Source organism: Paramisgurnus dabryanus, chromosome 5, assembly GCF_030506205.2.
Source record: "Paramisgurnus dabryanus chromosome 5, PD_genome_1.1, whole genome shotgun sequence".
Lineage (NCBI taxonomy): Eukaryota > Metazoa > Chordata > Actinopteri > Cypriniformes > Cobitidae > Paramisgurnus > Paramisgurnus dabryanus.
In genome coordinates this window covers 26,274,229-26,295,413 of record NC_133341.1, presented here as the reverse complement: position 1 = coordinate 26,295,413, position 21,185 = coordinate 26,274,229, and the positions used below count along the sequence as shown (strand labels likewise).

At 35.4% G+C, this 21,185-nt stretch overlaps 2 protein-coding genes across 5 annotated transcripts in view; one reads left to right on the top strand and one right to left on the bottom strand.

Moving 5' to 3' along the window:
- The window catches only part of LOC135732542 (sialate:O-sulfotransferase 2-like), a 29,698-nt gene extending 23,360 nt beyond the window's left edge, over positions 1-6,338 (bottom strand). For 3 of the 4 annotated variants that reach the window (XM_073814716.1, XM_073814717.1, XM_073814719.1), the window contains exons 1-2: positions 6,255-6,338; positions 5,867-6,084 (exon numbers count right to left, since the gene is read on the bottom strand). In XM_073814716.1, the coding sequence (XP_073670817.1) occupies positions 5,867-5,978 (112 nt within the window). In that variant the 5' untranslated portion in view covers positions 5,979-6,084; positions 6,255-6,338. Of the gene's footprint in view, positions 1-5,866; positions 6,085-6,254 lie in introns of those variants that run through there. The other variant, XM_073814718.1, reaches the window with a different exon arrangement.
- Positions 6,339-15,318: 8,980 nt separating this feature from the next.
- limk2 (LIM domain kinase 2) overlaps positions 15,319-21,185 on the top strand; it is a 32,805-nt gene continuing 26,938 nt past the window's right edge. Inside the window, exons 1-2 of the mRNA XM_065250701.2 lie at positions 15,319-15,564; positions 16,228-16,324. Of these exons, the coding sequence (XP_065106773.1) occupies positions 15,549-15,564; positions 16,228-16,324 (113 nt within the window). The 5' untranslated portion in view covers positions 15,319-15,548. The remainder of the gene's footprint in view (positions 15,565-16,227; positions 16,325-21,185) is intronic.

The following is a 21,185-nucleotide window of genomic DNA, read 5'->3' as shown; positions in this document are numbered from 1 at the left end:
GTAATAGGCTAAGGTTGTTTAATGTCAACATTTTTCAACTTCACTTACAAGATTTATCTCGAAAAAGGTGTCAATCTTCTCCTGCCTCTTTCTTTTTTGTATCTTACTGATACTGCGTGACAAAAAGATAGTGGTAAACTTGATAGTGACATGGGTCTGACAGGACTGTGACTGCTAAATTTTGCTTGCAATACTTGTGCCCTGAAAAGCTTTTTCTCTGGTGGTCTAAATAATGTAACAATTTACCGTTTTGACATTAAAATAATATAGGTTACTACACTTTTCTTTCATTGTTCTTCAACAGGTATGCAAACAATGTCATAATTTCTCCCTTTTTTCTCCAACAAGTACAATCAAACACAACAGGTAAGTATTCACAAAAGGGGGGCTATTTCATAAAACTAGATTTCAAAATAAGCCAGGCTTATTTTGTTAAGTCTGGCTTATTGCTGGTGGATATCGTTTCATAAAACAAACTTGAACTAGTTCAACCCCGGTTACTATGGAAACTTATGCTTGGAAACTAGCCTGGTCCATGCCAGGCTAACTGTCAGGCTAAGCCTCAGTTGTTGCTTAACTAGACTTCCACTAACACTGAACTGTAAATGCAATAATATTACAGCTGACTCTTTGACATTTTATTTGACTTTATTAACCACTATTAATCTAACAATTAAAGAAAATCAACTTATATATTAAATTTGATAAATTCTGTTCCAATAATAATATAGACATGTCTTTCATAATATGGTATGTTATATAGGCCTATAAAATGTTGAATATAAATGATAATCTTAACTGCCCCAATATAAGGATAATAGCCACAGCAGTAAAATTTGTATCTTAATTTAAGATATATCTCAGTCCATATAATTGCAGTGTATTGATGAAATATATAGATTTTTTTAAATTCAGATTGTCTGACTGTCATACAGAAAGGAGATTTAATTTATATATACAACACATACAAGTCAAGTACAGTCATTCATTTTTTATGCTTGGTGTGCATGAAAATGCACATTTTTTTATTTGTATCTTTCTCTAGTTGTTACATTTTTCATGAAATTTAAAACATTCTTTATGGTGTCTGCATGTCTGAAGGAACACACTATAAATATGTGATGGTATGCTCTTGGCATTTTGTTTTAATGAGTTAAAACTCTTTTTTTTTTTGCCTGTGATCCCAGAGAAGATTCTCAGTGTCCTGCAGACAATAATTGTTCACACCACACAAGTAGTCTTGTAATGACTTACAGCAGAGCCGGCCCAGCCACTAAACGACACTTGCAATTGCAAAGGGCCTCGTGGCCAGCAGAGGGCCCCCTAGCTAGGGCCATCACTTAGCTAGTGGTTGAAAAAAATCATTCATCAAAAGTAACATAAAATAAATATTCATTATTTATTATTATGGCAATGTTAAAAAGGCTGTTACTTGTTATTATAGTTATTATGAAAGTTCGCTAATAAATAAGATCTCTTTCTTGCCGAGATTGATTGACACACAACATCCAGCGCAGCAGCCAATCAGTGCCCGCGATCTATGTGCAGGCGAGCATCCCGCCCACAGAACGCAAAGTTGAGTTGAGCCAGATCACTGATACAGACGCGAACTTTTGCTGTTGCTTTAAGGACAATTTCTTTAATGCTATGTGTGTTTGTGCGTAAATGCGAAGTAAGTGGATCTTATTTGACTTCGGTAATGACCAAACCTGTGTTCTGTTTGACTTCTCTTTCTTATATTTGCCATCATAACGTGAATTGGTATATTAAGCTTAATAATTAATATTTAAACGGTTTAACGTGGTAAATTAATTCTGTTACGCTTATATTTCACGTATGCCATTGTCATTTCTACATATGTATGTCATTAGTGTAATTATATTGTTAAACGTCTGAATTTAAAGTGTTTTATGTGTAAGAGTAAACAAACTCATGCGCATATGCGTGGTGGTACATGCCCAGACAGCGAACTGTTTTTAAAACCACCTGCTGGCCTTTGCAAAAGTTTATAATGTCACTGTTCAGTCTTTAATATTTAAACTATAGCAATGCATATGACATACAGTAGTCAGCTTTGTTAGATTAATGTTATGAATGCAATGTTAATTGTTAATCTTCAATTATTAATATTATTTGCAAGTTAATTGTTATTATCCACAAACCTATGTTTGTGTCAGATTTTGCTCATCTCAAACAAGCCTATTAACTTTTGTTATGCTATTTACGTAAGGGATAATATATAGTGAGGCGAATGTTAGGTACTATTAACCTTGTTTGTGATGTTTTAGATATTATTGTTAATTTTGTTTATTTGAAAAATTTAAACATTTAAGTGTTATATTTATTATTTTATATTATATTTTATTTAAATGTTATTCTATTTACTCAATTTCATTCAAATTATATATAGGCTGTTGTTTGTGCCTCTTAAACTCTGGTGTCAATTAAAAATGTTTCTTTGATGGTCAGTGAAAAGTCTTTTTATTTAGCAAGTTCATCAGTGTGTGTTTGTTGCACTGCACTGCCATTCAGTTCAGTCAGTGGTATCATATTTTTTCCTGTTAGACATCAAACATGGAACTCAAATCAAGAACTCAAGGGGGCAGTTTCCCTGACAGGAATTAAAGTAGTCCTAGACTAAAATAAAAGTAGGCTAAGAGCTGTCCAAACTGAAAAAAGCTTGCACTGACATATCTTAAAATACACCAGTGCTCTTTGTTTTGCCTCAAAATCCACACAAATAATGTTTTTAGTAAGGCATTTTTGTTCAAATTAGTTATGTTTTCTAATTAAACTAAGGCCGAGTCCTGTCTTAAGATATTCCCTGTCCGGGACCACCCCAAGGTCTTTTATTGTCATTCTGTAGGCTACATGTTGCCACATAAGAACGAAATACGTACTCAGGACCAGCAATGTAAAAAAGATCATTAACATACAGTATACATAGAATAATTAAAACATAATTTAATAGACACATTTAAAAAAAATAACATAGTAGAGATAATATGTGCAGTATAGTCATAAGGTAGTCATTGCTTTTCTTTAGGCCTTACTTAAAACGGTCAAAGGGGCCTCCGACGAAATTTTGCTTAGGGCCCCCAAAGGTCTAGGGCCGGCTCTGACTTACAGTATAGACTTACAGTATGTGCTTATATCTTAGGCTTCTCTTCAACTGATCCTCACCCTGAAACCATTCATAAAACTCTGTTTATCTACTGTATCAACACCTAACACTACACTATTAAAATATTCTGTAGAAATGACAGTATTACTGTCAGCTGTTTGCCAGTAACTTACAGTAGATTCAAATGTATGTTATTAACTGGCAACAGTTTAACAAGTCTTTTTATTTATAGAATAAAACTATAAAATAACAGCCTGATGCAAAGCAGACGCTAACTTTTCTGTACAGTTTATGACATACGCACAGGGCCTGAAGTTAACTTTTTTGATCACCAGCCACTGTGGCAGGTGGATTTAGAAATCCACCTGCCACAGAGAGTTTTTACCAGCCAGTTGTTTTTTTTGCCCGAATAGTAAATTATAACACTGTCTTTATTGTATGAATTAAATATACTTTTTTCAGAGCTACAAAAGTGAATTTCTCTTTGTCTTAGGTTGTTTGATTAACATTAATGACACAGACTTAAGTAGGTTAATTGAGGTTACTGTCTCTTTAAGACCAGCACAGACTGGTTTTTGACTCTCTATACATACACTTAAGACATAAAGAAATGTTTTATTAGAAAATGAATACTGTTGAGATAATTTTGTTTATATGTGCCCTGTCAAGAGCAGAACGATTTTATGTACGCATGCTTTTAGGAATGCGTCTCTCTGATGTGCCCTATTGAGTCCCCTTAAACCCGCGCACGCACACAGAGACAGAGGGGGCACAAACTGCGCACATAAACGCCGCACATACGTTGTTTTTCATTACTATATTCGCAAAATGTATGTTAATGTACTACAGTATAAGGCATAGTAAGCGCAACTCTCTCTAAAGTTTACACATCAAAAGTTCTGATCCGTCACAGCAGCACTACACATCTGTGCAACTGTGAATGTACAGCAGTATATGTCAGCATTGCATTCTCATCCCATCTCACCAACAATTTAATACTTACTCGCACATCCAAACGTGTAGTGCCTCATCTTCTTTCCAATCGCATGAACGTTGCGAAACAGCAGTCGCATCCTCTCAATGAATCACTCAATTTGCATCGGTGATATGCGCAGGTTGATAAGAAATGAGCGGGTGCCGGTTACGAGTCATCCAAAAATATTTTAATGATATTCAGGACGCGGTCAGTCGGTCGAGTTGGGTTAGTTGAAAATGTCTGTCGGGAGTGGGTTGTTTATACAATGACCCGCGCATCACTGATTCGCATTGGCTACCCGCCAATGTGGCTGGTAGATTGACAGTGTTACCCGCCAATTGCAAAATCCACCCGCATTTGGCGCGTGGTCGGGTGTTAATTTCATGCCCTGCATACGCAGCAAGGTGATGTCCCGCCGAGTAGATTTTTTTCCTCTGCCCCGGTTATATTTTGCGCTACGGTGGCTCAACGCAAGCAGTTCAGCGTTTGACATCAAAGTACCGCGAGACCAGACTTCTCCATATGCTTCTGATTCGCTCTCGCAGTACTTTGATTTCATACGATTGATTGCCCTGCGTAGCGCCACATGAAGTCCCTTGCTGCGTCCGAAACCGCCTACTACATACTATATAGTACGCGAAAAGCAGTAGGCGAGGCGAGTAGTATGTCCGAATACATAGTATTCGAAAAACAGTATGCGAAAAGTACCCGGATGACCTACTACTTCCGGTTAGATTTTGCAGTGTGCATACGATGGACGCTTTACTATCCCATGATGCCCCGGACGAGGAGTTATCCAACGAAGAAGAGGCACGCGGTTGTTTTCGCGCTGAAATGACATGACGTGATGACGACGTATGTCACGTGATGTAGCAACATGGCGGATGTAGTACGTCCGAATCTCATTCATACTACCAGGATTCATACTGTACAGTGCCTACTGTTTTAACGCCAAGTAAGTAGGTACTTCATCTTATTCAGTACCTACTATACAGTATGCGGTTTCGGACGCAGCCCATCAGTTGTGTGTGCACGTCTAACCTCGCAACCACAGATTCCTTTTATCCATCAACCTCTCGTCTCGTTTATATTCGTTGACGAATAAACAGTGTATCGGGTGGGAAACAATAAAAAGGCTGTGCAGAACGACTTAAACACGGCTTTACTTTCTTACTTAACAGACTCACACTACAGGTGCTGCAAAGGCTCAATAAGGTTTGCTCACAAACTTAACATAACAACGGCCTTTACAATAATGACCCACAAGGTGGCAGTCTCAACCTGTCAATACACAAATCTATTACAACAATCTAGCGTGTCAGTTCAAATGTAGTGGAGTAAACAGAGTAGAGAGTAAAAGTTGCTTTATTTTTGATACTTAGTACAAGTACCCCCAAAAATACTTGGGTACAGTACATTCACTCAAGTACTTTACACCTTTCCTGCTGGATAAAGATGATTGATTGTTGTTTTTATAAAGGGAAATTAAAATAAATGTAAAATTAATGTGATCATAAGTATGTTTGTCATTCGTTTAAGAATAATAATCAAAACAGCTGCTCCACAAAAACAAGATGCACAAGTACATAAACATTAGATTTTTTTAAAATAACATCGCTAAAAGATTCAATCTATCCTTTTTTTTAGAACTGACCCCTGGATAGGACCCCCTGAATTGTTGTGACCAATTGGCAGTCACCGCAACATAAAGGATAGTATGTGGTTGTGGTTAATGTAGGAGGAGAAGATGCAGTTTCATTACTCACCTCCTCCACCGCGTCTGTAGCAGCGCCACACGGTGGCGAGCACAAACTTCAAACGTCGACTCCAAGTCCCGCGCGGTTTCTCTGACTGATGATCAACATTTGCCAGTTTCATGGCTTCAGGATTGCCTTATGTCCTCTTGGAAACCTCTGCTTCCCCTTTTCCTTCCTCAATGTGAAACGCAAATCGACTAGATGTGCTCGGGTCTCTGTTCCAACTCCTAATTAAACATTTATCCAAAGTGGAATAAAAAATTGTAAGGATGCCTCAACAAAAAATGACCACTAGAAAATAAAGTATAACACATTTTGGTATAAAAGAAATTTTCAAAAAAGCTAATAGCTAATACTGCTCGATCATCTGTATTAATAAAATAGGTTCTGCACATACCTACTTCTGCCCTTAAAACAAACGAGATACCAAATCGTCAAAAACTGTTTTGATTACATATGACACAAGTTTCTCATCTACTCCCTTATATAGCCCCTCCCCTTCCAGTAGCAGACACCACACTGGACACCGCCTCCTAGAGTGACGTCAACACGCAGCTCTTACGTTTATTTTAGTATAGGACTAGTTGACAGTGGGAATGAATGTTTTTTCTGTCTTATCAACTAAAATTAACACAGTCATAACATTTAATATGAAATAAATTATTTGTTACTTTGAGAATGATGATAAAAACATTTACAATTTGGTAAATTTCTTCATTTTGTATGGCAAATTCTTTATTCATAAATGTAAAATCACATGCTTTACACGTGGTTTTCTTAAAAGAAATCATCTTTTAATGAAGTCTCTTAAACTTGTAAAAATGTAAAAGGTGCATGTATTGTTAATGTCTATTGGTCTGTATTTGGCGTCTTGTGAATGTCTTCTATTTTACTTTTATAACTATTTTGTTTTTTTGTTTTTCAACTTTGGAAGTTTCTATTTTTGATGCCTGTTTTCTGTAATGATGTATGTTCTCTAATAAAAAAAAAAGTATAGGATTAGTCTAATCCCTGTCTGGGAAACCGCCCCTAAATGTGCAACATTTAACAGTTTGTAAAGTAAAAGGGGCAGTGCTAGGCAAAAAAAAAAAAAGTTAGGAAAGGCTGTGGTTTTTAGAGAAATAAAACCACACACAACATTGTATATTTTTTCTTTAAATATGCCTATTTCACAATATGGGGGCTTAGACTGGAAGTAGATAAACACCACTACAAAAGCCACTTACTGTGATAATGGAAGGATGGTGTCTTGTGTTCTCAAAATTTGTCAAAAATAACAATAGCAGATATTGTCCGTTTAAGTGTTAGGTGGAATGGATGAAATAATGATACAAATAATTTTTTTTGGCATTTCTTCTTATTAAGTTATGTTAAATAGCTAGTTTGTGGACATTTTAAATAAAATAACAACAACTAATTCGTGTCTGCTCAGCTCCCGTTTATTGTGATGACAGAGCTTTTAGTCCAAAGTGTGTACATTTGGAGAAATATTAAAGAAAAAAAATTTAGTTCTTAAGACTGAATTTTGGAGTTATCAGCCAGAGTGATTTAAAATGGGATGGTCAAGTGGATCACATGATTTTGCTCACCGTCGCCTAAAGAAATTTGGTGTTCGAGATAAAGAATTGGTTATCATCTATACTGGGTATTATTGTCTCTCCGTTTAAAAATGTTTGTATTTTATATTTAGGTAAACTTGTATTGACATAATATTGTAACAGCAAAATAATTCAGTGCCCCCTAAAGACAAACGTCCTTGGGTACCTGTAGTCAATAAATCAAATAAAAATTATTATTTCTTTTTCAATTCCAAAGTATCCGATCTGATGATTTTAACACGGTATGGATTTTATTTGTCAAAAAACATTGTTGATAGAAATAAATAAAAATACTACACATATTGGTGTGATTTATTGTAAATCAATGCATTTCTTGACTATTAATTAGAAATTCACAGCTCTTTGCCTCTAACTCGGTGTATTTCAATGGCTCACTAGCTTCCAGGAACGAACTGAAGTCTTAACTTAAAAGATTTAACTTTTGATTTAAAAAAATGTATTAGCAAATCTTAACACTTATATTAAACCGACTAATAAAGAAGCTGATTTATGTTAAGTTATATTAAAAAAGTTAGTTAAGCCATGTTAATAAATTGATATGTAAAGTTTTGGCCAAATATAAAAACACAAAATGTTGTGATTAAATAGAAAAATATAAAATAGTAACTAAAATTCTGAAACCAATTCAAAGCTTTATTAACATGCTTTGTTTATTATAATTTTTTATTACAGCATAAAAATTTCAAATTAAAATTATACATTTGAAATATAACTATAAAATTAAATATAACTTTTTATAATAATAATTTTGTTACACTTGTCCCTCAGAATGAAGGTGTGCAATATTTTTTCTTAACAAGGGTGTTTAGTGTATGCATGTGTGACTTTTTTTAAAGATACTTTATAATAAATAATGTGTCATGTAGCATCATCATCCCTAGTTGAACAATCTCATTCGACCATGCATTTGAAAACAGAGTGAGAATTGGAAACCAGAATTGCCTCTAGCTTTGTTATTTAAATTGTTTGAATTTTAATCCTTTTACACACACACTGGGATGGGCTCAGCGTGATCTTGCAAAAGATTTTTAATTAAAATGTTATTGAAGTAATAAGGAAGGGTTTGACAATAGACAGTGGCATAATGACATAACCATTTGTTCAATTGAAATTAACATTAACAAGTCATTATGTTCACAGAAAAAACCTAAAATAACAACCTAATGCAAAGCATTCTGGAAATCAAAATCTGAAGGAAAAAAAAACGAAAAAGGTTGATGGGGATTTTTGGTTCCCAGAGTGCTTTGCATGAGGTGGTTATTTTATAGTTTTATTTTGTAAAGACAAAGACTTGTTGATGTTTAATTTTAATTTAACTTTGAACAAACTGTTACCAGTAAAAACATTTAAATCTACAGTAAGTTAGTGTTAATTGTATCTGTCCCTTAAAAGGATAAGGATAAAGGTTAAAAGGATAGTTTAACAAAAAATTTAATTCTGTCATTATTTACTTACCCTTTGTGTTTATTCAGCGTTAACTTCCACAAAATGTATTTTTCTTCCTAAGGAAGTTAATGATGCTCCTATTTTGTGCTTGTTTACAAATATCTTCTTTTGGATTAATATATTAAGGTAATAAACAAATCAGTGAATTGCACAATTGCAAAACGTTAACTGTGGTTTAAGAACTATTTATAATCTGTAAAAGTAATCATGTGTTTGTATTTGGCTGACTCATCTAAAGCGACTAACAGTGCCTATACATTTTATCAGTGAGGTGTGTACCTGTCTGGAACTCAAACCCACCAAGCTGTGACTTTTTTTAACCAGGTATGTCATGTTAAAACCAGTGTGTCCGGTGAAGAAAAAAAATCTTTTACTTTTTTTCTTAAACACTTAATTCAAGAAAAATTAGCTTACCCCATTGGCAGATTTTTTGCTTGTTTTAGGCACAAATTCACTTTAATTTTATATTTTTTGTCTAAAAAATAGACTTACTTTCTTATGTCATTTTGCTCATCAGGATCTTGATTTAAGAATTTTTAGAAATTTATACTGAAACAAGACAAAAATACTAAGTAAGAAAGTCAATTTTTTGCAGCGCAGTAATGTATAAATAGTAGCTTCTAGTGAATATAATAAAAAGTGGTTGCAGGGTTGTAAAGGATTGAAAGATAAACACGCACAAAAAGACTTTACAGCAGTAAACACTGCTCAATCAGAACATGTACATGAATTTATTTTACTGTCAACTTGTTTATGCAGAGTGTATTTCATAAGCTTGATTATGGTTTCTGTTAAAAGTGATTTAACCCTTGTGGGTTGTTGAGGTCATTTTTGTTTCTTTTATGTCTTAATTTGGCCACAACTTTCTCTGCTCTGTGTTTCAGCAAATGGAATGATTTTTGGTGAAAAATCTTATATTTACACATATTTTGAGAAAATTAAAAAATTGAAATTTTTCAAAAACTCAACAATATACTTTGGGCAAATTTACTACCCTTTCGGGTTGTTCGTGTACAAAAAAGCCACTAAATTAAATGGCTGTAAAAAATTTACTGTATCAGATGAATATTTTTTCCATTTTTTTTTAAACTGTTAATCGCCCTCAGTACTGATCAAAACTACCTTAAAAAATTTCCATGATTTTAACTCTTTAATTGCCAAGTTCATAAGTGGTGTCACTAATTTGATGAAAAAAACACACTACTGAAAAACCACAATTACTGATTTTCAATATTAAAAGTGATTGTAGACTGGATTTTTTAACCTTTTTCACAGTCTTGGGCTTGTCAAAGATTGGCAAAAACATTGGCTTTGATGCATTTTTAGTTTTTGTGTAGCATCAGTTTTTATTTTTTTCTCCCTAAGTAGTTGTTTGTAGCTTTTTTGCCCCATTGACTTTCATTATAACAAAATTTTTTGATTTCTTTCTCTCTCTCTCTCTCTCTCTCTCTCTCTCTCTCTCTCTCTCTCTCTCTCTCTCTCTCTCTTTCTCTTTCTCTCTAATATGCTGTTATACTCCATATAACTGATGTACAAGCCAGAAATCAATAATATATATGCAGGGCCGTGCACCCCCATGCACAGGGGGTGGCCCGGTGGCTAGATCCACTGCCTTTCTGCGTTCATCAGCTGAGGTGCCCTTCTCATGAACCACCAACCCCCCTTAAAGTGTTTTGTTTGTACTCCGCTAAAGATTCACTGATTTAAATAATCCACTTTGTATTTTAGCGACCGCTCCAGTGCATCTCTCCCAATCTATGTATGGTCTTTGGAGTTGCATTCACAGGAACATTCATTATAGGGAGAGAAGAAAAAGAAAACCCTTTGCAACAACATCCGCAATTTAGCTCAGTTGCCTTCAATTTTTCTTGATGGTTGCTGAGATGTTTTTCACACCTTAAAGGGTCCTGATTAACACAAAGATTTTTTTTGAGGAATGTCTGTAACCAAACTGACCAGAAGCACCATTGACTTCCATAGTAGGATAAAAGAATACTATGGAAGTGAATGGTGCTTCTAATCGATTTGGTTACAAATGAATCCAATAAGTGATATTGACTTTATATGCTAAACAAAGCAAACGTTGACTGGTTGCTTTACGTGTGGGTCAAACAGCCTCTTGTGTTGTCAATTACTCATGAAAGCTAAGATGGACTCTAAAAAAAACATGACTTCACCTCTGTGTATTTTATCACACATCTTCAAATTGCATGGTGATCTGCCTACAATATAAAACACATAATAAAATAAAAAAACAACCCATAGCCTCTTTTAAAAAGAAAACATAAATTGTAAATACAAAACACTGCATCTTAATTATTAGGATTAGTATTTGATCAGAATTTGATCTGATTACAAAACAAATATTAAATACATTGTCAGGTTTTAGGGGAGACACTTCACAAAAAAAATGGTAAATTATTGATTTCTATTACAACATGGTAGCTTGGTGGTGCATTTCAAGGGTGGGTGGTAGCTCATGGTCATTCTGTTTCTCACCTGACAATATAACATAGAGCAAATCATACAGACCGAAATACTAAAACAAGCTACCAAATTACTAATTCAGCCGATCAACAACTGAGGTAATGATCATATTTTAAGTACAGCATAAGCCAGAATGGATGGGTGGTGGTGAGCATAAGACAACTTTTAACCAACAACAAAATTCATATTTGCAGTTTTCCTTGAATAAAAAGTTTTTCTATTCAAATGAATAAAATGACTTTTAAACATTATTTTGTTTTCATATTTTATGATTTTATTCTAGAATATTCCACTTACTGAGTAGAAACGTATAACTGTTTGAAAGAATGTATTTTTATCCATTAATTACCCATTTTAAAAGCTGCTGTCATGTTTATTTGGAAAGGGTAAGTACATGGCATCTTATTTGTCCACATTCAAACTTTACCTGCTTTAGATGTTTAGTTTTATGAATGGGGTTGTACTGTTAGTTATGCGCAGCAAGTTGCATTCATATAATAATTGCACTAAAAACATGAAATTTTACATTAAATCATTTGATGAGTACTACAGTGTAAGTAAAAATCTATATTGAGTGTTAAAAACAACAAGGAAATAGGAGGTTGAAATTGCGTCGTGATATCAACCTTAATTCACCTATGTTGAAAGTGTGACGTTGAAACAACGTTGTGAAATCAACGTTGTTGTTTTTCCGCAAAACCAAAAGGTATTTCAACGTTGATTCAAAGCACCAACTTTGAAATGCCGGCTGTGCATGTATGCTGACACATAGTTTGATGTATCATTTATTATTTCTGTATAGGAGCATATTTTTTTGTTGTAGGTATACGTGTTCCAGTGATAAGTGTAAAGTATAATGGTACTGTAACATAATTACAATGACGTCCATCTCTCACATGTAGCCTATTTTAGAGAGCTTAAAACTATCTGATCATGTCACTTCCTTGCAATTCCAAAGCACTGACTGTCAAATGACCACACTTATGAGCCAATCTGTTAAACACAGCCATCAGGTGCACAAACACACTATTGCTAAATTGTAGACACACCAATCAGGTTTAAGCACTATAAAAATGCAGCAGGTTCTGCATGAATTTATATTGATGAGACAGGGTTCAAAATCACAAAAGCAAGAAGGAGAGGCAGAAATATCACTGGCCACAGGGCTATAATCAATGTCCCAGGGCAACATGGGGGTAACATCGACCTTCGCACTGCCATTTCACATCATGGGGTTCTCCTCCATCATGCCAAAATGGGCCCTTAGAACACACCTCACATTCTCAAATCTACCAATTGAACCACATTGAAACAGCAGGTATGAAATGCACCAGATACATTACACTGTCATCTGGGACAATGTGTCATTCCACCGCTCTGCTTTGGTCCAGAACTGGTTCAACACTCTCCACAGTTGACAGAACTATATACCTTCCACCATACTCTCCGTTTCTAAACTCTATCGAAGAGTTTCTCTCTGCATGGCGGTGGAAGGTTTACGATCTCCAGGATCAGGTACCCCTCATTCAGGCCATGGAGGATGCCTGTGACCAAGCTGACACCGTAGCTGTGCAAGGATGGATTCAACATTCAAGACGGTTCCTCCCGCGTTTTCTTGCTAATGAGGATATTGCTTGTGATGTTAATTAAATTCTCTGTCCAGATCCAGCTAGGGGAAAAGATAATGTATAGTATCCCTGCTGAATAAACAGCATAGACCAGCATCATTCCCATGCTAGTTTGGTGTTGGTTTAGCTAGTGGTCACCAGCATACCAGCACCAAAACACATCATATCCTGGTCTTGCTGGTATGACCAGAATGGGATGCTGATGCTGGTATGCTGATGACCACCAGCACCAAAACACATGCTGGTATTGCTTGTATGCTGGTTTTTCCAGCAGGGTTGACTGTAGTATTTTCTTTACAATATTGTCAGATTTTTTCTGATTATTTGTTATGGTTGTTGTTGTTATTTACTGTAATTATAACCTGTACTGGATACACTATTTTATGTTTGTCTGTTGTTTGCTGAGCTAACAGTGTTATGTACACTACTGTAGTAGCATGACAACTTGGACATGTTTGGTTGTGTTTTCCATGTTGAGTTGTGTTAATTGTGTGTAGTGTTTTGTCAAAATTGTGCTTAAGCAATGGTAAAAAACTGTAATATTAATATTGTCAATTGCGTGTGCAATTTTTAATGTGTGTGGTATCTGCATTAGTTTTTCTTTTTGTTTTGTTCCTTTTTTGTGTGTGTACTTTTTGGGTTATGTTATTTTTATATTAATAATTATTTGGGTGGGTTTAAATAAGTACCCACTCCTTTTCGAGCAATAGAGGATTTTATACTGTTAGTAAGATGATTCATACTTGCTGTATTGTCAATTTATGTGTTTTGGTTTTGTTTTGTGATATGTCATATATATTGCTCGAAACAAACAAACAATAAATAAATAATGTATACAGGAAAATCAAGTCTTATGAGGGTTAAATAACAAATATAACACATATAAAGAAAATCACATTACGGCATAACATAGAAAGAAACATAATCTGATGATTTATTTCAATTTCACAAAAATGCATGCACATAACTGAGCTTAATTTGACCTCACAAAGATGTTTATGGTTGCTCATACAAAATTACAGCAGGAATTGGAAAACAAAAACTTTTCTAGATTACACATAATTATGTCAGAGCCCTTTGCGATTTCTTGAAGATTAATTGATCCTTGCTTATAGTACCGAGCAAAAAGTATCACATGAATGTTATAAACGTCCAGAACTATTATTTTCGTTTAAAGCAACACCAAAGAGTTTTTTTTTACCTTAAAATAACTTTTCCAAAAAAATTTCAGTGGTTCATCCACTCAAAACAGGTTGAATGGCAATTTCACATTCGCTTTGCAGCCCTCTATCGGCCAAAACCGCACTAAAGAAGTTTCCAACCGTCGGGTAGTGGTCCTGTAGTTCGAGTGAAAACTACAAAAACTTGCTTTACGGCAGACCTACAATCCAATCAGAGCCAGCTATGCTGCAGTATTTACGACAGTGCTAATGAACAATTACGCGTCTAACCTGTAGGGGGAGCAAAGAGCAATAACTCTTTAGTGTTGCTTTAAACTATACGCATACAGTCTGACTCTTGAACTTTTTATCTTTTATTATTATTTTTATTCGGTTGTGACATACGCACACCGAGGTTGTGTATTAAATACGAGTGCGAGATATTGTAATATTTCATTTCATTTGACGTAAACTACAAGAATGATACACTGCTCCTAGACACATAATAAATGATACACCAAACTATGTGCATACTTTTGTTTTGCGATCTTTTAAATTTGGTACATGAGAGGCGAAGCTTTGCAGCCAGAAATATATTTATGCGTCAGTTGCATACAGAGTTTAACATTAAATGCTGCTTCACGTCGGAAACTTTAAGAACTTGACAGCACCCTGCTGACTCTTATTCTGCCTGACTTTGGTTTGGCCAATCAGATGAAAGGGGCATTTAACAGCATTTAAAAATACAACAACCGTTTACATTTTATTTTTAATATCATGATTTATAAAGGAAAAGTGAATGGACGCAATTATTTGATGACAACAACACATTTGGAAAACAAAATACAGCCATTTCTGCTTTTTATAAACAATTTTTTTTATTTCATCTTTAATTCCGAAATAGAATAATAAATGAACGAAAAGTACATGGACCGTAAATGATAACAGTATTTTTAGTTTTGGGTGAACTATCCCTTTAACAGACATGCAATATAACAATGTTTGTTACGCTTCTTTAACGACAGATGGTGCTGCAACATCACTTGACGCAGCCTAGCTTTGTTGCGAACACAGCGAACGCCCCTGTTTCAGGTGAAGGTTTGATCCCTTCCGGTCTCCGTACATTTCTATACCGTGACGTCATATGGTAGGACGAAAGCGAGAGAGCGAATCTTGTAACGCTTTATGGGATTTGTTTTCCTCAAAATTCCTCACATTCAGTAGGATTTACTCTGCGGGTCTCAGACATGTGTCAGATATCTAGCATCGCCGACGCGCAGCCTGTGAATTGTACACATTTCTGGACCAGCATGTGAACTTCAACAAATAATCAAATCAGATCAGGGAGGACATGGACGAACGAGAAGGTGAGGATTGTGTGATATTTCGTGTTTGCGTTAGCTCAATGTATAACGTCACTTAATTTCTTTATGTTTAGTCTGTCGCAGTTTAAAGACCAAACAAGGGTTAATGTTAGTTAACTTCATCTCATTTAAGTGAATTTTTTTTAGTTTATACGAAAGAGACGTTGGCATGCAGTGATTTGCTTTTGTTTTTGGTACAGTTTTTGTGTAAAATGTTCTGTAATGTTTAGTAATAAACTGGACCATGCGTAATCAGAATGTACATTTTTATTACATAATTACTGAAAATGTATCAATACATTAAAATTTAACCTACTGGGCTTTTCAACATCAAGTAAACAAACAACCACAGCTGCAACCTTGACCTTCATTACCTTTAAAATAATGAAGAGCTAAACACATATAAAAGTTAAACCCGATGTTTAAACGAATAGTATTAGTTGGGGTTTTTTTTGGACTTTTTTCAGCAGTTAGATATATTAATATAAAACTCTTGGTCCAGCGCACTCGCTTTAACTTTAAACTTTAATACCCAATAAACTTTTAACTTGAATACTTAATGACTTTGAGCTAAAGTCGTTGATTTTGACATGTAAAGGTAAACATTTACACACGATTTGTATGTTTTCTGGACGTCCCTCTGATGTTCCTCTGCTTGATTGACAGATGTGGCGGAGCGCGAATGCACGGGCTGTGGCGGAAGGATTGAGGACGCGTTTCATGTGAAGGTTCTTCAAGACGCCTGGCACAACTCATGCTTTCAGTGGGTGTATATATCATTTATTAAGTGTGCATGTTATCTTTCTAGGCTCAGAAAGATTAGTCCATTAATATAAACAGGAAAATTATTTTATAACTTAATTGACAAATATGCATAAAAATGATATAATTGTGTATTATTAAAGGGATAGTTGCATCCCAAAATGAAAATTCATACATTATTTACTCACTCATGTTGTAACACCTGTATATTTCTTTCTTCTGATGAACACGAAGGAAGATGTTTTGAGAAATGTTTGTTGCCAAACAAAAAATAATACCATGGAAGTCAATGGGGCCTCTGATCAGTTTGGTTACAAGAATTCCGCCAAATATCTTCCTATGTGTTCATGAGAACATCAAGAAATTTATACAGGTTTGCAACAACATGAGAGTGAGTAAATGATGTCAGAATTTAAATTTTTGGGTCCTTTAAGGACATAGTTGCATACGGGGACCATCTACGACCATGCCAGTCTTGCTGCTGTTAATTTAATGAAAGCTTTGAGGTAATTAAAAAAAGTATAACTTTTAAATCCATATGTCATTTGAAAAAAACAACCCTCTTAAAAACAATTAAGTTGTCTTAACCCGATTCAGGTGAGAATGTGCTTTTGTTTTATTACTATGAAACACTAGTAAAATCATGCTTTATTATAAGAATATATTTAGTAACTTTTAGAATTTTGCGAGGGTTCTTGAATATTTTTCTACCAGAAAGGGTTCCCTGGCCCAAAAGAGTTTGAGAACCCCTGCTTAAGATAATTGCATGTTTTGTTTGTGTTTACATGGGAGAGAAATCTGTCTTTGCTGTAAAATGGAAATTTGTCATTAGAGGAGGTTTGCTATTTTGCATCCTAAGCATACTATTTGCATTTCAACAAAGTCTCTCTCGCTCTCTCTCTCTCTCTTGGCAAACCTTTACTTGCTGCTGACCAGTGGTCAGATGGTGTGTGCCAGGTTAAAGGTTATGTTTTATAATACATAATTGTTTTACTAGGTCTGTTTAAGTAATACTTAGAGCAGGGCTGTGCCGATACATCGCGTTCCCCATTAAAAAGACCTGCTTGAAATCGATACTGAATCGCAAGGGTCCGATTCTGTGTTTCATGCACAGCTTGTGCGTGTACTACGGCTCCGTGATCAGTAGGAAGTCCTTATTAATCTAAAATCACTATGAGTTTGAGTCGTTTATAACGTGCATTTAAAAAAGCAACACTCGCCAAACACAATCATTCAAAATATTTTTATTATCATGAAAATACCTGAAACAATCTGAAGAACAGCGATATAAATATTCCTTTAGACATTTCCTGGAATAGTGTTTGGTATACTACTTCTTCTGTGGCACAAATTGCGTTTCTACACGAGAGCGCCCCCTGGCTTTTGGATGTGGCGGCATTTCACCGTAATTCATTCAAATTCATTCATTGAGAAAACGCGCATTTGCACGATTAATCAGCACAGCCCTAACTTAGAGTAGTATGCCATCAATCAGTTTTATGCTTACATTAAAAGTCTGCCTGCCTGGGTCCATGTTGTCCCCAAAATGGGACTATACTTCTATTTTAAGGGTACATTGGACATTTCAGTGAATTGCAGTTGAAGTCTGCCTATGAGGCCTTGACTTTCTTTCAGTCAGTCTCTGATTTAACAAAAGGATTTTTTAGAAATTGAGTTTGTGGAGGTTGACCCAGAGTTCATGGAAAAGTTTTGTCATCATGATCAAATCTTTTCAGTTGGAAACCAGGACCAAATTGTGGTCCTGGCGATTCTCAGACAATGACCCTAATGAGGGCAGAAATTAGTCCAGGGCACTTTCACAGCATTGTGCGCCATATGCTACAGAATTGGAATCTGGGCTCTGTCTTACGTCTTCGGGATACTTGCCAGCTTAGATATGATCTGACAATTTGGGCTTTCCCACAAAAAAAGACATTTGAGCATGTGTGAGTGTATTCATAGCATTCTCTGTCTCGTTCCTCTATGGAATCCTTCTTATGTTATGGCAGACATTCCTTGTTTTCCTGTAAGCCTTTTGTTGGTGCAGGTAGGATCTCTTCTATGGTTTGCTCTCACATTCCTAGACATCGGCTCATTGCCCCTTCAGACATTTTCCCCCCATTTGTACAGCTAAGGTTGTCAAGTAGCCAACTTATGCCCCTTTTGTGATTGGATGGAGAGACTGGATGCTTAATGACCGTTCTAACTATAATTACGGGTGGTGCTGGAATGTCATCTAAATGCTTCTTGGTTCTGAATTTCCTAGCATTTAGGAATTGCATTTACTAGCAATTACAATGTGGTTCAATATTTGGGTGGGTATGCTAAATGTCAGATCTTAATAGCATCTTTGCTTTATTGTTGTCTTGGGCACTCTGCTTCTTCAGATCATGTTCATTTGAATTTAACTGCCTTATAGCACTCATTTCCTTGCAAAGCGCCACAGTACTGTATTTTCACAGAATGTTCTTTACGTTATGTAGTGTGATTTTATGTAAAAAGTGCTTAACAAAGAGACCTATTGAGCTTATTTCATCAATGGAGGCTTTATAATGAATAATGTTGAGTATAAAATGATTGTTTGGATGGGCTTGTAGGACATCCGCCTGCTCCTCCAAAACCATTTCCTCTTCCTCGTCTCTCTCCATCTCTGTTCCCTTTATCTATTTTATTCTTTATCCTTTTGTTCTTGGAAAGCAGTATAACAGAGCTCACAGACAGTGATGGCGTACCTGCCGGATTTAGGCTGTCTGAAAATTAGACACAATCAGCAGAAATGTTTCTCTGTTAACACGAACTCTCGTGTGGAATGAAGGAAGAGGAGTGTTTTGTTCTCTATCTGTTGTGTTGGCCTTTGAGTGTGTGAATCAGGGCTTGAATCATTTCTTTTATTTCACCTGAAGCCTGTTGTCTTTCCTCTGGGTGTAAACCGCGAGCAGAATAACATTAGCGTTCTTGAGATATTTGATGATTTAAAAGGACGTGACAGAGTCATTAGGGTTCTGCGTGAGAGTTGTTTACCACGGCAGGATTCTAGGTTGTTGTGTTTAAATGTCTTAAATGTCCCAGTACAGAGAGTTCAGATGTTATGTGCCGTGTTCTCCTGAAAACAATGAGAAATTTGTAAGAAAAACTTTTGTCTTTCAAATTTATGTTTATTATTAGAATTACAGATCAAACAATTTACAGTAACATCTGTTATTAAAACACCAATCAAGTTTAGTGAGTTTAATAGGAATATAAATGTTTATACTAACAATAAATACAAGTTAAAACCATAGAGAAACCAAAGCTTTATCTTAACACTAGGGATACACCGAATGTTTGGCAACCAAAATGGCAAAAAGCGAAAGGATAAATACATTTTAATGAACCATATCATTTTAATGATGCAATCGAATAGCAACCAGCATAGAGTAAGAAAGATGTGTGCATGCTTTATAACTGCAGCAAACATGTTGGCAGTGTGAATGCGTTATAAAGTGTCCAAGAAAGATGCTTTTTTTGCTTTTTTCGGACCAGTAGTTTTGGTTGCCGAATATTCAGTGCATTCCTACTTTACACAACTAAGGAATGTTTGCAGGTGTAAGGCTGAAGTATGGTCCATTTATGGATTTTTCGTCATCAGAAGAGTGCACGCATACTGTACGCGCACTGCCGGAATTTTGAACCCCTGCATACATTGTATGCTTGGGTCGCTCATGCACTTAACAGATGAATGTAGCTGAGAAGATGTATTGCATTGCGACAAAATGCGTCAAACGTCTGTACAAGACACATTCAAGTCAAATAATCTATACTTTGCAAGGCTGTATAAGGGTTCCCACGGGTGACGGGTCCTTGAAATCCTTGAAAGTTTGTGAATCTAGAGGGGGAATTCAAGGCCCTGGGCCTGGGCAGTTTTTGAAAATATACATACATAGATACAGGTCTATGGAATGATATTCCGGACAATATTAAAAAGGAATTGCAAATGGTATTTGCAATTGCGTTTCCTACTTGTGGGTGTAAAAACTGTGACTTAATTCAAACGCAAATGCAAACTGTTTGCATTTCCGTTTACACGAACGTACAATATATGCCAAATTTCAAATGTAAAATCAAAGTCCATTTGCAATTGAGTTTCCTATGTCTTTCGAGTTATGACCCTGCCATATTTCAATCTCAATTGCAATTCATAATTTGCTATTTCACTTCCTCTAGCATCGCGTACCGATCTTGCCAAAACTCAAATGAAATCGCAATCCTCTTTGCATTTGCGTTTCCAATGCCTGTACTTAAACTTGTCAATCACAGTGTTGGAGGTGGGGTTATATTATAGGGCGTGTTTGGAAGCCACGTCACTCACAGTCGACCACGCTTCACTGCGCTTAAACGGCCACAAGGGGGAGCACAAGAAAAGCTAAAATGATAACGCAGAAAAATTTGTATACATTAAATTATATATTACCTCAGTTATATTGCAGCAATTATTAACCAGATAAGCACCGTTTCAAAAGTGTGAGTTTTATTAATTAAAGGAACGCATCTTAATTAATTGATTATTGACCTTCAGTTGATTTTGTCAGTAATAATTTGGCAGAATGATTTGACATTATCTCATGTCAAACGCTATAAGTGTATTATTAGACGTGTATCATAAGTGTATTATTTTAAACACTTGTGTTTTATTAGAAAAGGTATTATTTTATAAATCAGTCAATGAAGTATGCTAAATGATATTACGATCAGAAAAATAATATGTGAACATTTAGCTGACTTATTGACTAAATGTATTATAAAATTAATGCAGTCTATTATGTATCAAAATATCATATAACCCTTATTTTCTTCAAAAGGTTAACAAAGATTTTGTAACCTTG